General features: G+C 33.4%; 1 protein-coding gene across 1 annotated transcript in view; it reads right to left on the minus strand.

The window, feature by feature from the left end:
• Window positions 1-23,815, minus strand: part of HMCN1 (hemicentin 1) — a 503,334-nt gene that overhangs the window by 245,996 nt on the left and 233,523 nt on the right. The window contains exons 10-11 of the mRNA XM_051998776.1: window positions 22,599-22,720; window positions 19,006-19,281 (exon numbers count right to left, since the gene is read on the minus strand). Coding sequence (XP_051854736.1) covers window positions 19,006-19,281; window positions 22,599-22,720 — 398 coding nt within the window. The remainder of the gene's footprint in view (window positions 1-19,005; window positions 19,282-22,598; window positions 22,721-23,815) is intronic.

Genomic DNA, 23,815 nt, shown 5'->3' on the forward strand with positions numbered 1-23,815 from the left:
CAAATAACACTAACATGATGTAATTCCTACATTGTAAGAATGAACTAGTTTAAGAGATTTTTTTGGAGGAAATTCCATATATCTAAAACTGTCTATAATGTAGATACTAAGTTTTTCCATGTGAATTTGTTTTGATGGAAATAATCTAACATAGGTCACAAATGGAAAAAAAATTAATGATTTGTCAGAATCTTAAGAAGATTCTTTGATAGCAATGTCATTAAAGTTGGTACCCCAAACTGAAAGAACAACATTCCAAACCAACTCTTTCTTATAATTTGTTATGTATGTGTTGAGATATAGTCAACCAAATCATGTTTTTAACCAATAAGTTAATACTTATTAAGTACCTATTTATGGTTCAAATAGGAAAAGTATTGTGGGAGAAACTGAAGAAGAATAAGATATACTTATTTCCTTCAAGGACCTTATTATTTAGTTAAAGAGGCAAAGCTAGCATAAACAAAAAAAAAAAAAAGTAAACAATACAGAGTAGGAGAAACTTATGCTGATTCATGTAGTATAAACAAAAAATACTTTGGGATGTTGTAAGAAATCTAGAAGGACTAGAGAGATTCAGTAAATTTTTTTTTAAAGGAAGGAGAACTTGATCTGATCCAGTCATTCTCTTCCTCCTCCTCCTCTTCTCCTTATCTCCTCTTCCTCTTGCATCTCTTCCTCTTCTTTATCATCATCTAAATCACATTTTAATATTTCCAAAGTGTTTTTGACAAAAATCTCATTTTAACTTCACAAAAACTCTGTAAAATAGGTGCTGTTATTAGGATTCCCATTTTACACATTTGGAAACTGAGGCAGGATTACCTAGCAAGGACGTGTCTGAGGCTAGAGTTGAGTTCAGCTCTTACTGAGCTTTCTGAGAAGTTAAGTAGTACAACAAATAAAGCTAAAAAGACTCATCCTTCCTGAGGTCAAATCTGACCTTACTTAATGTGTTACCCTAGGAAAGTCATTTAAGCCTTTTTTGCCTTAGTTCTCTCATCTGTAAAAAAGGTGAAAGAAGGAAATGGCAAACCACTCTAGTAGCGCAGCCAAGAAAACCCAAAAAAGGGATTGAATAGACTTAACAACAACAACTTCCTGACACCAGGTCCATTACTCTATTCACTTTGTACATTGAACCAAAGCTTTTGGAATGGTAAAGGGAAAAAAGAGCAACCTCCTAACAAGGGAAGCATCAACAGAAGTACAAAGGCGTGGAAATTATTTGTAGGATAGTTAAGATGAAAACAGAAGGTAAATAATGATTAATAATGGAGATGGATGGGATGGGAATAAATTACGCAGGTCAAACTCACAGAGATGAAGTCTGACTTGAAGCATTAAAATTATCTAAGATTTCTGAGCAAGGAAAATGTATGATGACTTTAAAAAAATTGTCCTACAGATATATAATTGACTATAGAAAGACACACAAGTATACTACAATAATAGCTATTCGTCATTGAACTATTTTATATAGCAATTTAGCATTGTGCAAGAAAATATTAACTGCATATCACATTATAATCCAATAATCCTATTACTTGTCAGATATCTCAGAGTTCAGATAGTTGTTATATAAATGTAATAGAATATTACTGTAGTAAGATATGAGAAATTCAGAAAAATATAAGATTATTTGTATGAATTGATGCAAAATAAAAATCCAAATATCCAAACAACTATAATAATGTAATTGAAAAAAAAGTATAAAAAAGTTGAGCTGAGTAGTTGGAAAACCAATAATGGTCCCAGAAAATAAATATAAAACAATCACATTAACACCAAGAAAGAGGTAGGGCCATTGCTAGACATGGTCCCTGTATAAGGTGTTTTTACTTAACTATTTTTCTTTGGTGTAAGATTCAATTTTGAAAGGGAGTTCGGAGAAACATTTGCAATGTAAAATCAAAAAATATCAATAAAACTTTTAAAAGTGATTTAGAGAGGCAGCATCCAGGAAACAGGGAACCACTGTTATTCCTAAAGTAACCTATATGGTAAAGGTCTAGATGAGAGAGAAGTCAATGGTTCTTCCCCTTGAATAGACTTAGTGAAGCAAAACATGCAGTAAAAATGAGAAAAAAATATATTCAAGATAGAAAAGTGCTGAGTACTATAAGAATACAGTCATTGAGGTACGGCAGATAGATAGTGGAATTAATATCTAAAGGACCTTCTCAAATACTTAGTAATTATCTGATCACAGCAAGTTGTTTCATCTATCTCTCTGAGTGTGTTTTCTGAAGAGAAACTAGGAAACTGAGAGATAATGACTCCTGTAACAGTCACAAAATAAAAATGTTCAAAGGTTGAAATGAAAGAATGCATTTAAGCATTTTGAAAACTTTAAGTACTATGTAAATGGCAGTTATTTTTTAGTAAAAAGAGGAATCCCTAGAGAAGTTTTTATGGAGAAGGTAAGATTTGAGTTGGATTTTAAAAGATGAATTTAGCTCTTTGAGTATAATTAATAAGGTAGATTCCTTAGTCATTCTCTGATTTCTTTTAAGCCTGCTAATATAGTGAAGTTGATAGCTCAGAGGACAGGGTGATAGAAGTCAGAATGATATAGTTCAAATCTTGCCTCAGACATTTATTGTGAGAGCCTAAAAAAGCATTAACTTCTCAGAGTCTTGGTTTGTTGATTAACAAAATGCAAATAATAAAGCACTTAACTAAGAGAGTGGTAAGGATCAAATGAGAATATATGTAATGTACCCTGCAAATTTTAAGGCATCCAATAAACACTGGGTGCTATTATTATGATTGATTGTTTCTATCATAAAAACAAGCAAGATAGGGTAGTGGCACTAAGTTTATAAAATGAATTGTCACATATGTTAAAACAAAGAGTTAAGTGGTAGCAACTTTTGATAGAAGGAAAATAAATAGTGCTTTTTGTAGCAAACATATCTCATGTGAGGAGAGTCTTAAGGAGATTTTGACTGTTGAAATTTTCTCCTGAATTCTGTTCAGTTTATTTTCTAATTTATAGAGGAGGGACAACCTTGGCACTTTCTCTTACGCAAAAATGTTCACGGAATCATCATACAATAACAAATGAAGATAAAAAGCTGGTAAGAGGATATATCCCATGAGCTATTCCTTGGTTTCTTAGGATTCTTTTATTGTTACTTGCATTCCAGAAATAAAATCTGAGTAAATACTCTCAACTTTATTAAAAAAAACAACCATATATATAAATTTTATACTTTTAGCATTTCTGAAAAATCAGAAAACCAGTTCATAATGGTTTGCAATTTTCTCCTCATTTGTAGAAAGAAAAATAACAAAATATAACAAAAATGCCTAACTTATTTCTCCTAAATAAATTAGAGCAGCATAAGCTGCTAAATGAGAAAGTTGGAAAAGACTGCCTATTGGGCTTGTAAATCTTTCCAATTTCTCTTAAATCAAAGAGGACACAACAATCTGTTTCAGGATCTCTGACCCATCCTTCAATCATCTGCATTTCCTGTGTTAAGAAGCTAACTTCAAAAAGTAATGTAATAACTATCATTGAGCCTGCTGAGAAGTATAATTAGCAGCTGTATACCATTTTAACAGATGTGAACCTACTGATTTAGATCATTTAGTTTAAAACACATGGACATTACTCTCAAATAAAGAATTTAACTTCTCTTTATTTCCTGTTTTGAATAGGAAGATAAGACTCCTGCTAATCATGTTAGTCATTTGTAATTTAAAATTCTGGTCATATGAAGAAGCAACTATATAAGACCAATTTACAATGTACCAACATTCTCCAAAAAATCTTCCTCAGCTTTCATTTTTTCTTTACCGTTTCATAAGGGAAATAGAAAAATTTAATATTTATCATCTCAAAAATATATTACCATAACAGATTTATCTGGGTAAGCAGATTATATTACCAGCATCTTTGTAATGAGTTATTTTATGACATATGATCTGAATATTTTTGTCCCATGAGTTTAACTTATAACTTCTAATGCATTTCCTAATCCTAGAGTCTCTTAGTTCACCTACTTGAGCACCAAGATTCTGGTCTAAAAGTACCTCCATAACTCCCTTGGTGATATATTAGGGAAAGAGGGTGACACAATAGAAAGAAATTGGAATAAAGACAAACAGATACACAGAGGAAGAGACATAGAAAGAAACAAAGAAATGGACATAGACAACATAGGGAAAAGAATGAGACAGATGAGAGAAGAGGAAGAGAAGAGGGAGAAGGGAGAAGGAAGAATGCGAGAGAAGGAAAAGGGAGAGGGAATGGAAAAGGAAGAGAGAGAAGATAGGGAAACAAGGGCAGAGGGAGGAAGAGAGGAATAGGGAGAGGAAGAAGAAGGGAGAAGGAAGGGAAAGAAAAAGGGAGGGAGGAAAAGAGAGAGAGAAACAGAGACATAGAATAGGAGAGAAGAGAAGAGGGGAGGAGAGAGAAAGGAAGTGAGAGAGAGGAAAAGAGAAAGAGAGAGGGAGAGAAAGCCAAGGAGAGAGAGAGGGAGAGACAGGAGGGAGAGGACAGAGCATGAGACAAAGCATGAAATGAAGGATGGGAGGAAATGATACCTGGAATGATATGTAATTCACTGCCTCATTAATCAAGGGTCCCTCTTTAAAATGGAATGTCCAATTTAATTGAATTGTCCCTTTTTTCAAAAATCTTAACTTAAAACTTTACTCAAATTCTATCATGTCTGCAATGATGACAAAAATGGAAAATTAATTAAATATCAAGTCGGTTTTAGCTATTTAGTATTGACTTTTCTATAAGTTCTCATCTTGATACTATTCAATGTCTCTGCAGAAAGGAAGAAAAAAATGTATCAAATCCCAAAGTAAAATGATGCTGATTCATTCACTGACCAGTAGATGATACACCAGTAGCAAAGCACTCTGGTAGGTATATACCTTGTTTTTACACAAATTTGGATTTATGGCAGATGAGGAAGTATAGGGAAAAGATAATACAATGATTATAAATTGAGATCATGGTTTTTTAGTAAATATATATATATATATATATATATATATATATATATATATATAATTGGACCATGTAGATGTTTTCTTAAAAATTCCATGATACTTATCATCTTACTTCAATCTAGAAAGACATTCATAATATAAGTGTAAGTTGGCCTTCTTTATAAGTATGCACAAGATAATATTAGCAATGCTACTGTAAGTATTTAGTCTCAGAACTTTTTAATAAAAAGAATATTTAGAACTGCCAAGCAAAGTAGGTCAAGCTAATAAATATTGTACAATGAGAAAGAAATATTTTTAGTTACCAGTTGATCTGATTTTTCTTTTAGAGTATCTGATATTTTAGTGTAATGGGCTGAGGCTTGAGTTGATGCACTGGGAAGGGCCTTCAAATTCTGGGTTTAAAAGGCCCCTGCTGTTTCCCTTCTACACTGTACCCCCCACAAAGAAAGGTGAGGTCCTTTCCAGTCATTCAGCATGCAGTTAACAAGGACTTGCACAAAGACAGCTATCACAAGAACAAATGGGGAAAATACAATAACAGACATTTTGATAAGGCAACTTACTAAGGAAAATGCTAATGAGGTTTGCAGAAGAATTATACTAGGATGCTCCTTTAGAGGAGCTCATAAAACACAGTGCCACAGTGGGCACAAATGCCTTTTATAGCCAGGCTATGATGCAGACTTCCCAAGATCCCAACATGGGAAGACAGAGTCCCTCCAGGCAAGAGACTTCCAGAGAGACTCGTAGATGCTTTCAGTGTGGAAAAGTAGAGCATCTGAAAGCTCAATGTTGGTATAAAGATAGAATGGGAAAACAGGATGGGAGAACAAGACCCAATACTACATGTCCAAAATGCAACAGATGCTTCCACTGGGCCTCAGAATGTAGACAGATTCAGGGAAACGGGATGAGGGGCCCAGCCCCAGGGCCCAAGGCAAAAAACACCTGGGGCATAGTGGCAGACAATGGTGCACCCAGAGAGTACCTACAAGTTCAGTATCCAGATATGACCAATCAGCCAGAAAGCTATATGATGGGAGAAGGGTATTATACAATCAACCAGCCAGAAAGCAACCTGAGAAAGGAATCACAATGGGAGAATAGAGCTGTATGCAGCTGGGACAACTGAGATACCCCCTGGAGAGGTGAAATCTGTTCCTCTCCAGCCTATGGATCCTTTACCTCCAGGCACAGTAGGCTTGACCATTTCACCTCCTTTTTGTATGTATAAAACAGTGTCCATCATATACTGATGTGGGAAACTGGGGAATGTGTAGATAATATCCCAGTCACTAATACAGGTAGACAATGTGTGACTTATCACCCAGGAGAAGTAGTAGCATCAGGTTTACTCATACAGAATCCTAATAAGCAACCTGGTGATAATCACCCAGGTTCTGACTCCAGACCACAAAATCCAGGAATATACTGGACAGCAGCTGTAACAGCTGACCGACCTATGCTCACGATCTATATAAATGGCCTACCAATGGAAGGATTGGTAGACATAGATGCAGATCGTACAGTCATTAGAGGTGCCAATTGGCCCAGTCACTGGCCAAAGATTAAAGCAGACATCTACATGTCCGGAGTAGGAGGATCACTAGTAGCTGAAGTTAGTGCTGCCCCTATGAGATGGACTTTTGAAGGCAAAAACAGGAGTTTTTACTCCTTTTATAGTTGAAAAAATACCCATCAATCTGTGGGGAAGAGATGTTTTATAGTATTTAGGGCTAAAAGTGAGTACTTCAGTTTTTTAAGCAGGGCTGCTATTGAAGGCCTGCCAACACTTTCACCTGTTCCTATCCAATGGAAAACTGATACACCAGTGTGGATAGAACAGTGGTCCTTAGGTAGCAATAAAATTCAGGCCTTATTAGATATAGTACAGGAGCAGCTTGAACAAGGCACCTTCAACCTTCTCTAAGTCCTTGGAATTTCCCAGTGTTCATTGTAAAAAAGAAATCTGGAAAATGGAGGATGCTCACTGATTTAAGAAAAGTGAATGAATAGATGGAAACTATGGGAACTCTTCAGCCTGGACTTCCATCTCCTACTCAATTGTCTAGAAAATGGCCTCTTTGGGTCATAGATATTAAGGATTGTTTCTATTCTATGCCTCTGGATAAAGAGGATATGAAAAGATTTGCCTTTTCAGTACCCACGTTAACTTAGCTGAGCCTTAGAAAAGATATGAATGGACACAGGGAATGAAAAACAAGCCCACGTTGGGCACCAAATGTGATGACCTTGTATTTAAAATCAGCTGGAGTCAGGAATTCAGGTTAAGGGGAAAATCTTCAATCTTTATTGAAGTGAAGAGGTGAAAAAGGATTGTGATAACAATATGGGCAAGAAGAATTGCAATAGCAATATGGGCAAGAAGGATTGCAATAGCAATATGGGCTGCTGCAACAGGAAGCCAGCTAGCAGAGGGGGATTGGAGATGAAGGGCCATCACGATAGCAATGCGAGCAGCTGTGTCAAGATGCCAGCCCACAATCTCTCCTTCTGCTTCTCTTTCTACTCCCTTGCCTCCACCCACCAAAAACGTCATTTCCTATACAACATATCAGGACTTGCACAAAGAGTGGGCAGGGGCCATTCTTTCTCCAAGCATATATATTAATAGAGTATGGTCCAATTATTATTTAGCCTCATGTGCTTGAGACCTCAGTGCATCAACTCAAGCCTCAGCCCATTACATTTTAGCCCCTACATTTTCCTGTCCTTACCAAATATACCTTTCAACAAGTTTTCTAATATTGAAATTGATTGATGCATATATTTGTGTATAGTGGATCTATACGCACATGATGCATCAATATCCCCCACTGATGCACATTCTTAAGATTCAATATACTGAGGATCAAACAATAACATTTGAGATTCAGCACAGCTTCAGAGATTCAGAAATGACTTACTCAAATGAACTTGATTGGACTAATGTTATGAAGAAAATGTTTTGTGAGCCTACACTCTCCAAGGACAAACTGGTAGAACAGAAAGTGTGCCTCAGACATATCGAGGTAAAATATTAGTGCTTTTGCTTCATTTTTAAAAATAAATATCCTTTTAAACAGCTAATTGATGCCATATGGTTAAATGGAATTTGGGTGCTAATCAATAGTGCTTAGCAGTAGTAGAACACAGTCATTTGGAGCTTAAGTCAGAAATATTAGAGAAAGATACTTCAACTTCTCAGGAGAAACCCTGAAAACATTGAATCTCAGATTGATGAGCATCTTCCAGGGGAAGGTATGAGGCTGTATACCATATTGAAAGTCTTAGGAACTAATGTGCTGACTTCACTGTTCTATGCCTGTAAAACCTAAGCAGCCTATTAGCATCCAATCAAGATAAAAAAAATTCTGCTTAAATTGTCTTAGGAAGATTCTGAAGAATGCCTAACAAGATAAGAAGATATCAAGAATATAAGAAACTGGGGTCTTCTCTTGAGCTAAACTGCCAAATATTGAAATTCTTTGGCAGATATCACATCTCTGATGGGCTAGCCACATAGCTCCAATACCAAATGCACATTATAGAATTTGCACAAAGCATTTCCACATAGATCAAATGAAGTGACACAAAGACACTCTCAAAGTCTCTTTCTGAAGGACTTTACTACTGATGGTGAGACTTGAGAGAGGTTGGCACAGGACTGCCCACAGGACTACATTAAAGAAGGTGCTACATTCTATGCGCAAAGCAGAATCCTATTAGAACAAAGGAAACATGAGATGCACAAATCTGGAGACTTCTCTATCCAAAATGTTCAGATGGACTATTTGTGCCTGACCTATAGTAGAGCTCTCTAAGTTTATACTGGACTAATCAACCATAATTAAACACACTATACCTTAGCCCAACATTGTGATGTCATCAGTCCTCTTCTAGTACAAACGATGAACAACCTGAGAGTCCTAGGAGGAAGATATAATAGCCTGGCTTTGAGATATTGAGTCAGACCACATTTGCTATGTTTGAATATTCCAGGGTTTTTATTTATAAGTTTTTCACCAGTATTCTAGTTATGTAGCATCACAGAAACTACTTGTAACTAAGGCTATATATATTTGATAGTCCTGATATCAAATCAAATCAAAAGTCTCAGGAGAAGCAAGTATTATGAGAGTAAGCAGGTTTGACAATAGGTCATCATTCAAAGATAATTAAAAACTAGCCTAAGTTGATGACTAATCAACAAGTATTTATTAAATATTTACTATTTGCCAGGTGTGAAATATACGAAGATAAAAACAAAATATTTTCCACTGGCAAAGAGCTTACATTCATAATTAAAACAATGCCTATCATGTTCCAAATTTATTTATCCACAACAATTTTTGAAACTACTAAAATGCACAGGACCTGCAATGTGAGTTGATGAAAGCATTATCTGCAAGGACAAAATCAATTTTTGAACTATTAAATATATTTGATGAAACTCTCTTTCTGGTTCTAAGAAGAGTTCTCTATAATGTCTTACTGACTATGCTTAGCACAATGCCTGACACATAGCAATTACTTAATACATGTATCTCTCAACAAGTCAATCTCTCAGTGCCTTAGGCAACTCTCTAAGACTATATCTATATCTTACTGACAAGGGGCCAATTGGTAGAAGGAGTTTCCTTATTCAGCATTTCCCTATATTGATGAAATTACAGGTACAGTACCTATTCCTACTCCAATATAACTCTCTTAGATTCTAGAAGTTTTCAAGGAAAAATCCCCATCTGTGAACTGTAGCTAAAATGGATTATGAAAAGACTTGGTTCTTGTGGAAATGGTAGGCATTTGTTGCCATATTTATTCCCTGTAGCCTACAATCATTAACAAAGAAAGAATATCCTCAATTATATCATCTCTAAAAGATTTATAATAATACCAATTAAAATTACCCTGAGAGTTTGAATGGAATGTTGTATTAGAGAGCCTACTTAGGAGCAAGGAAGATGTAAATTCAAGTTTAGTCTTTGACGCATCCTAGCTGTGTAAATCTAGGCAAGTTACCTAATTTCTCAGTGGCCCAGGAAACTATATAATTATGCTTATAAATTGTGATGAATGTGCAATTTTCACTAGTAAAGAAAATCTTTATTTTAAGATCTTTAAGTAATAATATCACAAGTCCAGTAATAATACAAAATACCTACTTATAACATTACTGCGAGGCTCAAATGACATCTATATAGTGAGGATCAAATGAGATTATATATATATATATATATATATATATATATATATATACATATATATATATATATATATGTAGGCTGAGGCAATTGGGGTTAAGTGACTTACCCAGGGTCACACAGCTAGGAAGTATTAAGTATCTAAGCTCAAATTGGAACTCAGGTCCTCCTGACTTCAGGGCTGGTGCTCTATCCACTGAGCTACCTAACTGCCCCCAAATAGCCTATATTTTCAAACTTTAAAGTGTTATAGAGATGTTATCACAAAGTAGAAAGAAGAGTATTAAGATATCTGGTTATATGGAAGTCAGGAACATTAGAATGGAGCCCAAATCTAAAAGAAATGTTTGATTCTCAAAGAAATAAAACACTGGGAAAATAAAATGTTTGTAATAGTATAGTGTCCCTTTTACTCTGTACCAGATTCTTAATATTATAATTACATGCAATCTTAATATTCTGGTAAGTGGAAAAGGACTAGTTAAAAAACTCATCAAGAGATAAAAATGCTTCTGAGCATATAATTGTGATATTGATTATTCATGTTAATCTTCTATGGAGGTTTGAAAATAGTTGCCTGATATATGAAATCCCATTTTTTCTACATCAAGAAGCAACATAAATTATTTTAGTTTGTATAGAAAATGCTCTACCTACTACAGAAAAATACATATGCTGAATTTCAGAGATTTAATTGAATGATACAAAAGAACATTTATTAAGGACTCTTTCCCTAATAATCTTTCAGGATTTAATTTCTCTAACAATTGGAAGTTCTACTTCCTATTTAATATAACTCTCACAAGCTACACTTAAATATATTTCCTCATGGTTTATCTTTGGTGGTGATGGAAAACAGCTGCTCTCCAGTCTCATAATAATAATCTTCAATCTCCTTGAAGTATTTATTAGGTCATCCCATACTATCCTTATGTAAACTAAATAATCCTAATTCTTTAACCTTTTCTTATAGGTCTTATTTTAGAACTATTTAATAATTTTTCCTACTCTCCACTGAACATAATAGGGAAATAATTCTTACCACCTACCACTAAATTGTTATAACATCTGTCAAACACATAGATTACTAGAATGGAAGGACCATATAAATGCCAAATATAGTATTATTTTATACATTTTATTATGTGGAACTTGGAATATATTACCAAAAAAAAAGGCTCATTTCAGTCCACTTTAACTAGTGGACTATATTAAACAAATAAGGCAAGTGACCATTAAATTTCATCACCAAACAGACCTGTCCTTATATCTCAATCTTGAATAAGTCTGCTTTAAGTAAGAGGGGAAATGATTGAAAATGTCTTAATTTTATTAAATCCATGGGAAGCATAGTGATATAATGAATAAAGTTCCAGACTTGGAATCAGAAAGCCCTAGATCCAAGTTCTATGTAACCATGGGTAAATAAGACAATGTTTTAAGTCTGCTGGGCAATTCTTGGACACTAGAGAATACAGAATACCAGGCTGACTTTCATCAGTAGAAGTTCCCACACCTAGAGTTCTTTACACTGTTGAAATCATGAGTACTGAGTATGTAGGGGATCAAACAAAACCATAGATAAGCCTTTGACATGCTTAATAGTAAATGGGGCAGCTAGGTGGCACAGTAGATTGAGTGCTGTGCCTTTGGTCAGGAAAACCTGAGTTTAAGTTCAGTCCTACACATAAACCATATGACCTAGTGCAAGTCACTTAAAGTCTGTCTCAGTTTCCTTAGCTTAAAAAAGGAGATGATGATAATAGGACCTACCATACAGGAAGGATTGTTGTGAGGATCAAATGAGATAATATGTGTAAAATACTTAGCATGGTGTCTGACATGTAACAAGTGCTTAATAAATAAGTTCCTTCTCTCCTTCAAAATCTCTCAGAGAGTTGGAACAGATATTTCTCCTAGATCTAGAGTTAATATTTTCTGGTCTTTTAAAACTAATCATAAATGATGTAAAGCCTTCCACAGTACTTCATATCACATTTGTAATCAAGAGACCATTAAAAGCAGAATGTTAATATAGCACTTTATTCATCTGCACCGACACAAGCTTGGTACTCCATGCAGTCCACAAAAATTAAATACTGGCAACAATGAGTGATTAAGGGATTTTCATTATAATTAAGTAAGAATTTAGTGTGTCTGAAGCTACCATAACTGAATTCGTTCAGGAGATACAATATTTATGCAGAAATATGTTAATCTTTCAATTCAAACTACAAAAAAACAGCTATGTAATGTAAAAATGTTAAGAATAGTGTTTTGCAGTGAAAAGTGATATTGTTTATTCAGTGTTACTCAAAATTGTATATTACTTGAACATACTCTTCAAAATAGTATTAACTATTTAAATATGGATACATACTATTCAAAATAGTATTAACTATTTAAATATGGATACATACTATTCAAAATAGTATTAACTATTTAAAGATGGATACATACTATTCAAAATAGTATTAACTATTTAAAGATGGATACATACTATTCAAAATAGTATTAACTATTTAAAGATGGATACATACTATTCAAAATAGTATTAACTACTTAAATATGGATACATACTATTCAAAATAGTATTAACTATTTAAATATGGATACATACTATTCAAAATAGTATTAACTATTTAAATATGGATATGATAAGCAAAGGTCTTGTATAAGGTAACTTTGTAAATTATAAGTAAAGTTTATTCATACTAATTTCTATAAAATACTAAGTAAAAGAGATCTAAAATATTTCTCTCTTACTCTTATTAGAAAATTCATTTGAAGAAAATTCACTACTTTGAATACTGAAAATCACTTTTACATCATATTTTATATAATATGTATATATTATGAATTACTATTTCAAGTTCAATGCCTTGAATGTGGCTCACAGAGATAAAGAGAGGAGTAGGTGGGATGAGTGAGTGACATTTTTAGACTGGCACTTCAGGGTGATGAATTTGATATTGAATGTAGGATGGATTAGAATGGGGACAAAATTGGGGCAGAAAGAACAACTGGAAGACTATTGCATTCATCTAAGTCTGAGGGGATCAAAGTGTACACAAGATTTGGTGGAAGTATCAGACGAGAGAAGGATTGTATATAGAGGTGCTACAAAGTAAAAATCAACAGGAATTGAGAAGAGATTGGATATAATAGGTAAGAAAGAGTGAGGAGTAGGGAAAAACATGTACATTATGAGTATGGGTAACTGAGACAATGACATTACCCTGACAAAGTGAAAAAATGAAATGGCCTTCCTCCTTATTAAGGCCAATTCTTCTACTGATACTCCTGATTTCGCTATCAACAATCTTTTGGGGGAGCTTACGACAACCTGTCATTTTACAACTCTTTCATTTTGCATCTCTGCCAAATTAGTGACTTCATCACTGTTGGTTACTTCACTATTGCCTAGATATAATCTACTCATATTTCTTCTATCCTAAAACAAAAACAACAACCTTTCTTGATACTCTTGACCCCTCAAATTGTCACTCTTTACTGGTAAATTTCTAGAAAAAAGAATATTCTCATAGAAAGAGATATCTATCAATGGATAGAGTTCTACACTTGGACTAAAGAGGACCTGAACTCAAATCTAGCCTGACTCTTATTATGATCTTGAGCAAGGCATCTAACTTCTTAGTTCCCTTAGTCCCTAAATTATAAAATGTAGATAATAAAACCTACTTTACAGGATGGTGATAAGAATTAGATGAGAGAATATCTGTAAAATATTTAACATGATGCTTAATAAATGCTCATTTCTTTCCTTCCCTACACTTGATGACTTCATTATTTCATCAAAAATTCACTACTAAAGTCACCATAAGCTGATTTCTAACTCCACCATTTGGTTGAAATTGCACTTTCAAAAGTTACCAATGGTCTTTCAGTGGCTAAACAAACACTGGGGAAAAAATCTCAGAGCTCATCTAGGCCATAGCTTTTGCCAGCAAAACTATACCGAAGGCATCTTTTCATTCTGAGAAAGATTTTTCTTTCATTTCTGTTATTTGGAAACAATTTTTCAATGGTCAGCTTATTTTATAGAGATGAATTCTGTGACCTAACATCGCATAAGTTATCAAATTTTCATTAATTATATTAATATTTTCATGAGTTAAGACCAAAGAAAGCATACTTAGTATAGGATTATGCGTCCAAGTACAGCAGTTGATTTCATAAACCATCTGTAGTTTTGCACTAGGATGATCAACCATAATATAATGCATTTGGGTGGCCACAAATTAACTGTAGTCTCTTATTTTCTACTAACCAGTGCCATAAATTCTGGAATATATCTTCCTGTTGCCTTTGAAAACATTTCTTCATCAAATATTTTTCCTCAAACTCACTGCCAATAAGACAAGCCACCAAAAAGAATGTCTCTGAAAAGATTTATACTATTTAGAACCTAAGAATCTAGTGAGTAAAATGTAAATAATATATTTTGGTAGTTTATTACAGCACTTAATTAAATGATTTAGATAATATTTTTTCTGTTCTACCAAGGAGAAGAGAGTGAAAAACATTCTTTTCTACAAATAAATTTCAGAATTCATTCACCAAAGTAGTTTTCAGTGAACCTAAATATCACATGAGCAGCTTAAAAAGATTAGTCAGATATTAAAAAAGAAACAATTTGCTGAGACAAAGCTTAGGAACATAACCTAAAAGATTTAAAGCTGCTCAGGTTATCAGAGGCCACCTTTAAGATGCAATTGATAGAGTGGAGAAGCTGGAAGCTGGAAGATCAGAGTTTAAATGTTGCCTCAACCTCATTATCTATGTGATATTGAGCAAGTAGCTAAAACTCTCTGTCTCAATATTCTCCCTTGTAGTTTGTATCAAACTAAATATAAACATAGGAATGAAAGCTGTGAGATATCAGCATCCTCCTTTTCTTCAAGTTTAGGAGAGAAATATTCTTTCTATATAAATACCTTAAATGTCTGATTCTTCTGGAATGCTCAGTGCTTAGGACAATGTTTGGCAAATGAGAGGAGCTTAATAAATGCATGTTGATTTAACTACATGAAAAACTGGCACAGAGGGGTTAAATGACTTTTCCTTCAAGATAAGAGACATGGCAAGTAGCAAAGCCAACTTTGAACCTGGGTCCTTTGACTATGAATCTGGCACTCTCCATTATGAGCTTATATCTCAAATGCTTTATTTTATATGGGAAAGGAAAGAGAAGAAGGGAAGGAAAAGAGGAAACCTCCTCACTTTTTAAAATGAGAAAGTAAGGTATGCAGAGATTGAATAGTTCTCCCAAATTTCTACTAAGAATAGAAGCACAGTTAGAAACAGAATATAGAGATTAATTAGTTCTTTAGTTTCATCTCAAGAGTTTCTACTTGGAGTTTCACAAATCTTTACAGCTTCAAGGAACATTACTGGACACAAGTTAAAACCCAGATCATCCAGACAGTGTGCTATCTTGGAAATGTAATGAATTAGTTCTAGGTCAGTGTTGCCCCATATATTTTAATAGATTAACTACCAAAAGTCACACCCACAGACCTGAGAATTTTACTTCATTACTAAGAAAAAAATTAGAATCAAAAGTATGCTTTTGCAGTCACCAAAACCATTTGGTATTGGCTAAGAAATAGATTAGTTGATCAGTGGAAAAGGTTAGGTTCACAAGACAGAATAGTCAACTATAGCAATCTAATGTTTGACAAACCCAAAGAATCTAACTTTTGGGATAAGATTTCATTATTTGATAAAAACTGCTGGGATAACTGGAAATTAGTATGGCAGAAATTAGGCAAGGACCCACACTTAACACCATATACCAAGATAAGATCAAAATGGGTCCATGATCTAGGCATAAAGAACGAGATTATAAATAAATTAGAGGAACATAGGATAGTTTATCTCTCAGACTTGTGGAGGAGAAAGAAATTTGTGACCAAAGATGAACTAGAAACCATTACTGATCACAAAATAGAAAATTTTGATTATATCAAATTAAAAGCCTTTGTACAAACAGAACGAATGCAAACAAGATTAGTAGGAAAGCAACAAACTGGGAAAACATCTTTACAATTAAAGGTTCTGATAAAGGTCTCATTTCCAAAATATATAGAGAACTGACTCAAATTTATAAAAAATCAAGCCATTCTCCAATTGATAAGTGGTCAAAGGATATGAACAGACAATTTTCAGATGATGAAATTGAAACTATTACCACTCACATGAAAGAGTGTTCCAAATCGCTATTGATCAGAGAAATGCAAATTAAGACAACTCTGAGATACCACTACACACCTGTCAGATTGGTTAAGATGACAGGAAAAAATAATGATGAATGTTGGAGGGGATGTGGGAAAACGGGGACACTGATGCATTGTTGGTGGAGTTGTGAACGAATCCAACCATTCTGGAGAACAATCTGGAATTATGCTCCAAAAGTTATTAAACTGTGCATACCCTTCGATCCAGCAATGTTTCTATTGGGCTTATACCCCAAAGAGATACTAAAAAAAGGAAAGGGACCTGTATGTGCCAAAATGTTGGTAGCAGCCCTGTTTGTAGTGGCTAGAAACTGGAAAATGAATGGATGCCCATCAATTGGAGAATGGCTGGGTAAATTGTGGTATATGAATGTTATGGAATATTATTGTTCTGTAAGAAATGACCAACAGGATGAATACAGAGACTTGGAGAGACCTACATGGACTGATGCTAAGTGAGATGAGCAGAACCAGGAGATCATTATACACTTCGACAACGATATTGTATGAGGATGTATTCTGATGGAAGTGGATTTCTATGACAAAGAGACCTAACTTAGTTCCAATGGATAAATGTTGGACAGAAACAGCTACACCCAAAGAAGAAACACTGGGAAACGAACGTGAACTATTTGCATTTTTGATTTTCTTCCCGAGTTATTTTTACCTTCTGAATCCAATTCTCCCTGTGCAACAGGAGAACTGTTTGGTTCTGCAAATATGTATTATATCTAAGATATACTGCAACATATTTAACATATATAGGACTGCTTGCCATCTTGGGGGGGTGGAGGGAGGAAGGGGAAAAAATGAAACATAAGTGAGTGCAAGGGATAATGTTGTAAAAAATTACCCTGGCATGGATTCTGTCAATACAAAGTTATTATTAAATAAAATAAAATTTAAAAAAATAATAAAATAAAATAAAAAACAAAAGTGTGCTTTTTCAGCAAAGGGTTTAATTCTCACAGTGGTTTCATATAATTACTTTTACACAATGGTCATTTGTTCAGGTCACCTTATAAATGTCATCACCAATACCTTATCTCAGGCAGGTTTAGAATTATTTGCAAGAATATATTGGACAGAGCCATTCCCAACTTTTGGATGTAATTAATCTCTTACATAAGGAGTTTAAAGTAACATATTCTGCTGAGACAGCAGCAGAACCACAATTTAACTACAAAAACCAAGCCAACAGTAATTTGTTTATTGCTTTAAGTCTCCCAGCTGCTCTATAGACATTTGGAAAAAATATATAAATGCAATGAAAAAGAAGCTCCCAGGCTGTTTCTCATCTTCAATTGATGACCTTGAACATAATATAATTTTAATACATATAAGACAAGCTGTTAATGCTGTTGTATACGAAGCTTGCTATCAGAACATTCTAAAGAGGCACATTTGAAGATTTAACATTGGTTAGCCATTAATTTAATGGGTTCTCATTGCCATTTATGTCAAATAAGTCACTGGAAGCAGCTCTATACAGAATGCAGACATTCAATTTCCCTAAGATGTAAAATAACTTACTTTCAAAAGAAATTAAATTATCTATCAAGAAGGGACAAAAGGCAAAATCATCCCCTTGGACACTTAAACCCCTTAGTTTTGTAACATTCACCCTAGAGATAAGCTACCCTATTTAGTGAGGAATGAATTGACATAGCACACTACCTGTAATCAGCTATAAACCACAGATCATGCTTCCAATACACCATTCTTCCATATACCTTGCCTGATAGATATACTACTCTTATCCCCATCTACTTCTGTTTGGAAACTATACTATCCCTATACTAGCAAGAAATTCTATCACTATAACAGTGCTTTTGAAAAATAAAATCAGCTTCTTTAAGAATCCACTCGCTACTCTTGTGACTTCCCAGATCAAAACATTCTTTGCTGGTCATAACTCCTTTCTATGCTTATCTCACCCTATTAAACTATAAACTTTTTGAAGGCAAAGACTATCTCACTATTGTATTCCCAGTAATTGCTCCTACTAAGTACTTGATAAACAGTTATTTGTTCATTCTTTCTCCTATAATAGAAAGCTGGAGCCCAAGATCAGCACCTTTTCATTATTAAGAGCCAGTCGATAAGCATTTATTAAACACTCACTACATTATATGCACTGAAAAGCCCCCAATGTGTTGGGTATGTTCTTTATGGAAGGATTTACAGAAGGGTAGGAACAAGAAATGAATAAGAGAAGAAGGTAAGGATCAATTGAAATCTGCATCTATGGAGATAGTATCTGAACTGATATGATCAAAACTCCATGATGTGATCATAGGTTAGAAAATCTAAATATTTCAAGGGTCTTTTTGGGAGTATAATTTGGATATCAGTAAAAATTTATTCTGTAATGTAGATAACTAGAGTCCATTTAAGAACTATAGACATAGTATTCTTCCATTCATATTTGCGATTTCTTAAGTACCTGGAGAAATTTATACTTAGCTAGTAAGGGTGCTAGGAGGCAGGCTGGGAAAACAAAAGAGTTTAAAAATAAATAAATAAAAACACTGCAGTTCAGAAAATTTTCAGTACAATACCTTGCACAGAAAGGAAGACTGAAGCGACTGTTGAACCTCCTTCATTAAAAACCATACAATTATATTCTCCAGCATCAGTGAATTTTACACTATTAATCTCCAAGGAGAGGTTTGTCATAGTCTTGATTCGAGCTGGATCAGCCAGTCTGACATCTCTATCATTTCTCTGCCAAGTAAGGTTGTAAGGCACTGCACTTATGACCAGACATGTCAAGGTTGCTAGTTCTCCAGGAGTAACAGTCACATTATTAGGTACTTGGATAATAGGAGGGGGCTCTGTATGAAATCAAAAGAAACAAGTCAAAAACTCAAGAATTATTTTCAGTCACTTAGATTTGAAATAAAAATTCTTTCTCTTTTTTTTCCTTTTTTATATTTTAATATTTTTCTTATTTTACCCAGTTACATATAAAACATTTTTTAACATTTGTTTTGAAAACTTCAGTTCCAGATTCCTCCTCATTTTTCCTGCATTAAGAAGGCCCCATGTAACTTATGCAAAACATTTCCATAAAAGTCATGTTGCAAAGAAAATAAGAATTCTCCCTCTCCTCCCCAAAAAATCCTCAAGAAAAAGAAAAAAAATTTTTAAACCCAATATGCTTTAGTCTGTTTTCAGACACAATCAGTTCTTTCTCTAGGTATGAATAACATTTTTCATCATAAATCCTTCAGAGTAATGTTGGATTATTGTATTGCTGGGGACAACAAAATCATCTGAAGTTGATTATCCCACAACTTTGCTAATACTATCTATGTACACAGTACATGAAATGAAAAATTTTAAGGTAAATCTATTAAAATTTACTATGTAAAAAAGCACACTAATACAATATTCTGGAGAGTAAAGAAGACATAACTATATCAAAAAGCTAGAAGAAAAATATTGAAGAGACATGTTCTGGCAAATGTAGGAAACAGGTATGGAAAGAAAATTGGACTCTGAATCATATGACCTGACTTAAAATCCCAATTCTATGAGTTAATACTCTATGATGTTAGACAAATTATTTAATCTCTCCATGTTTCAGTTTCCTTATCTATTAAATAAAGAAGTTGAATTAGTGGGTCTGACAGATCCCTTTTAGTTGAAAATCTATGATCCTCTAATCCTGTAATTTTAAAAAAATCCTATAAACCTAGAATAATACATTAAATTAATAAATGCTAAATATTGTAAAAAGGCAAATTTAGATGTTGTAGCAAGAAAATACTCCCTAATAGCTAGATTTATCCCCAAATACAATGGTATAATATTAAGAAATCCTCTTTCCCGGAGACTTTGAAGAAAAGATTGAATAATCTCTTCTATGTTTTGTAGAAGAACAATTCTTGCTCAGATATAAATTAGACTAGATGGCTTTGGAAGTTCCTTTCAATTCTGAGATCATTAATAAATAATCAAACACATACATATACACATATATGTATAGATATGAATTTAAAGTGTGTCCAAGCCTTTGACCGAAAGTTTCACAATTAGGAATTTTTTAGTCTAGATCTGGTTCATATACATATACATACACATATACATACATATATATATATGCATATTTACATATATAGACACATTTAGGTTTGTACATATGTAGATACAATGAAAACATATCTATGTGGCTTCATACAGAAATCTGTAAAACACACAGAGCCAAGGCTCATTAAAGTCAGTTCACAAATTTTTATTAGTACTCTCTTCTCATTCAAGCAATATGTCTGAATCCACTCTTCCCTTAAACTACTTCACTGTTCTCCTTCACTTAAATTAATACTGCTGGGAAGGAAAAAACAAAAGCTCAAGTGTTTGTTTGCTCAAAAGTAAAAGAATGTTGACACCATTCCAATCCCTTCCATAATTACAACAGTTGAAAAAATGTGTTGTTCATGATGTACGTCAACTTGTTAAAATGAAAGTTCTTTAGAAGACAAACTATATTTTTGTAAGAACAAGACACTACAAGTAGTTTTGTTTGCAGAACAAGTGATGTGCATTCTTTACTTACATGCTGCCATGTTACATTTCAAACCTAATTTACTAATAACAAAAATAATGAATCTTAGATTTATAAGCATAACAGACATTTTGAAAGAATTTTTAGTCTTAAATTGCTTTAAAATATTTGTTCATAAATAAAAATAAAAATTATGTATTCACACATATAAAGCAGATGAAAAGAGAAAACTGAAACAGAAATACTGCTATGACAAAAACAATATATGGTTACTATCATTTGCTAGCACGTTAAAAATAGTATGCCATTACATATGGTTAGAATTAATTCTGTTACAACTAAGATTTAAGCAAATGTTTAGTTCTGGACAGGCAGAATGTCTGAAATTATAGTCTACATTTCCAGTGGCAGCCAGAATGCCAATTAAGAATTTGAAAATCTTGAAGAAGAGGAATAAGTAAGCAATGAGTAGGTCAGCCTTCTCCCCCCTCCCTCACAAAAACAAAAACAAAAAATAAAACTTTTATCCCTTTGTGGGGGCATTCTATCTCATTAAGATGTAATGAAGATTTCTATGTGTTTCTTAATGTCTTTTGTAAAATGTTTTAAATTTTTTTAGACAGACACGCAACATAAATTTCAAATAATGATAATCTGTATTTGGCTATTCTAGTTTTAAAAATATAATCTGAAATGTTAACTATTTGATTTATTTACATTTATTTTGTGAATTTTGAGTAAGCTTATAATGTTATATATTGCATGACATACCAGTTGGGAAATTATCATCCAGAAAATGTCATGTAATATATAACATTATAAGCTTATTCAAAATTCACAAAAATAAATGCAAATAAATCAAATAATTAACATTTCAGATTATGTTTTTGTACATTTGTTAGCTTTGCAATTCTGGTAATCTTAAAATTTTAAATTAGGCCAAGATTTTGTAATACATTGTGTGTATGTACGTATACAGTTATACAGAGTAAGAGTGAGAGCATGAAAGATGACGGAAAGAAGAAGAGATGGCTGAATGAAGAGGGAAAGGGAGCAAAGAGAGAGAAAGAGAGAGAGAGAATGAGAAAAAGAGAGAGTGAGAGTGCAAAAGATGATAAAGGGAAGGAAGAACTTGTAAAGAGACACACAGAGACAGAGAGAGGTGCCAGAAACCCTATAAGATCCAAGTTTAATTGATGTATATGTGTGTGTGTGTGTGTGTGTGTGTGTGTGTGTGTATGTGTGTGTGTGTATGCATTTGAAATATATATCAGTAACTGAAGTGAGGTGGTGAAGCAAGAGGACTTCCTCTACTGGTATTTAACCATTTAATATTTACTACTATATTTACATATAATATATCTGTATAAACATATATATATAATGCATATGTACATACATAGACATATCATCATGTAAGGCAGGGCACATACATATTAATGATTCAAATTTGATGTTTTTAGTAACAGAACAAGTCCCGTCCATTAAATAATTTTATTCTTTCAAAGAAAAACGATTGTTTCTATAATTTGAAAACTATTCCATTCTATAACAATGAGGCTTACTTTAAATTAGCCCATATTACTTAATCAGATAATGCATAAAACAATGTTTTCTTATATAGAAGAATTAAATGATATTTACCTGAAACATCAAAAAAAGTGTCTCCCCGACCAGTTCCTGCAGTGCTAGTAGCTTCACATTCATAGTAACCTTCATCTGACAAGGTAACTTTTTCAATATCCCAATTTACTGTTGCTGATTCTCTGAAAAAAAAAATAAGATAAACTTTCCAGTAAGTATTAAAACAAAATAGAAAAACAGCAAAATTTAACTATATAATACCAATTCTACATCTCTAACTCCTGGACAATGTTTAGAAAGTAAAGTTGTTATCATGATGTCACTAAAGATAACAGACTGTAGAGAGATGCTGAATATTATTTTAAACTGTAGTTCTGACCTCTGGAATCATTTTTACTATATGAGGTGTATACAACATCTTTGCCAGAATAAGATAAAACTGGGGAAGGCATTTGTCAAATTACTTCTCCCCTCCTCTTGTTAATTCTCAATTAACTTTGAGAACACTCTCATGTAATCTAGTTTTACTCAAAAATTCATATTATAGGGCTGAAAATTCACAGCCTATTTCAAATCTAGAAAGTATCTGTTTTCTTATAAAAAAGGTCAGCAAACATGATTAAATCAAAGTTCATCTGTCCTTCCTCAGTGAGTAAGACTTTTTTTGTTTGGTTTGATTTTGTTGTTTTAGAAATGGTTCTTAGAAATGAGAGAAGCAAATGTAAGCATCCTTAATCCAGACCTGTTACCTGTTCTTTCCTGTATGTTGCAAGTCAAATATACCAGAAATATGAAACTTCATATCCTTATTGAATAATCTACATATCAGCAAATTAGAGGGAGCAAAATATAGAGGAAAGACTGATTGCTAGATCTGGAGTTATCCAAAAACCCAAGTTCAAATTCTCTCTCAAATTCACATAATAATCAGGTAATCTCAAGGAATTCACCCTTGCTCTCCAAACCTTAGTTTCTTAATCTGAATAATAAAAGAATTAGACAAAATTCCAAACTAACTCTAAAGTGCCTTCCATCTCAAAATCAGTGATTCTGATTCTGACTTCTACTACTGTGTAACATTGAAGGGCCCCTCCACTGTCCCAGAGGAATACTCAATCCTATTGTATTTATAAGCTAGGTTCTATTGTGATATCTAAAATTTTCATTAATTAAACCCACCTCTCTTTAACTTCTCTCATCCAAAGAATTTATTAAAACACTCACCAAGGAATCATCAATTCTCAAAGGCTCAGAATTACAGAAATAAGAAATGAAAA

This window comes from Antechinus flavipes, chromosome 4 (assembly GCF_016432865.1).
Source record: "Antechinus flavipes isolate AdamAnt ecotype Samford, QLD, Australia chromosome 4, AdamAnt_v2, whole genome shotgun sequence".
In the NCBI taxonomy this organism is placed as follows: Eukaryota; Metazoa; Chordata; class Mammalia; order Dasyuromorphia; family Dasyuridae; genus Antechinus; species Antechinus flavipes.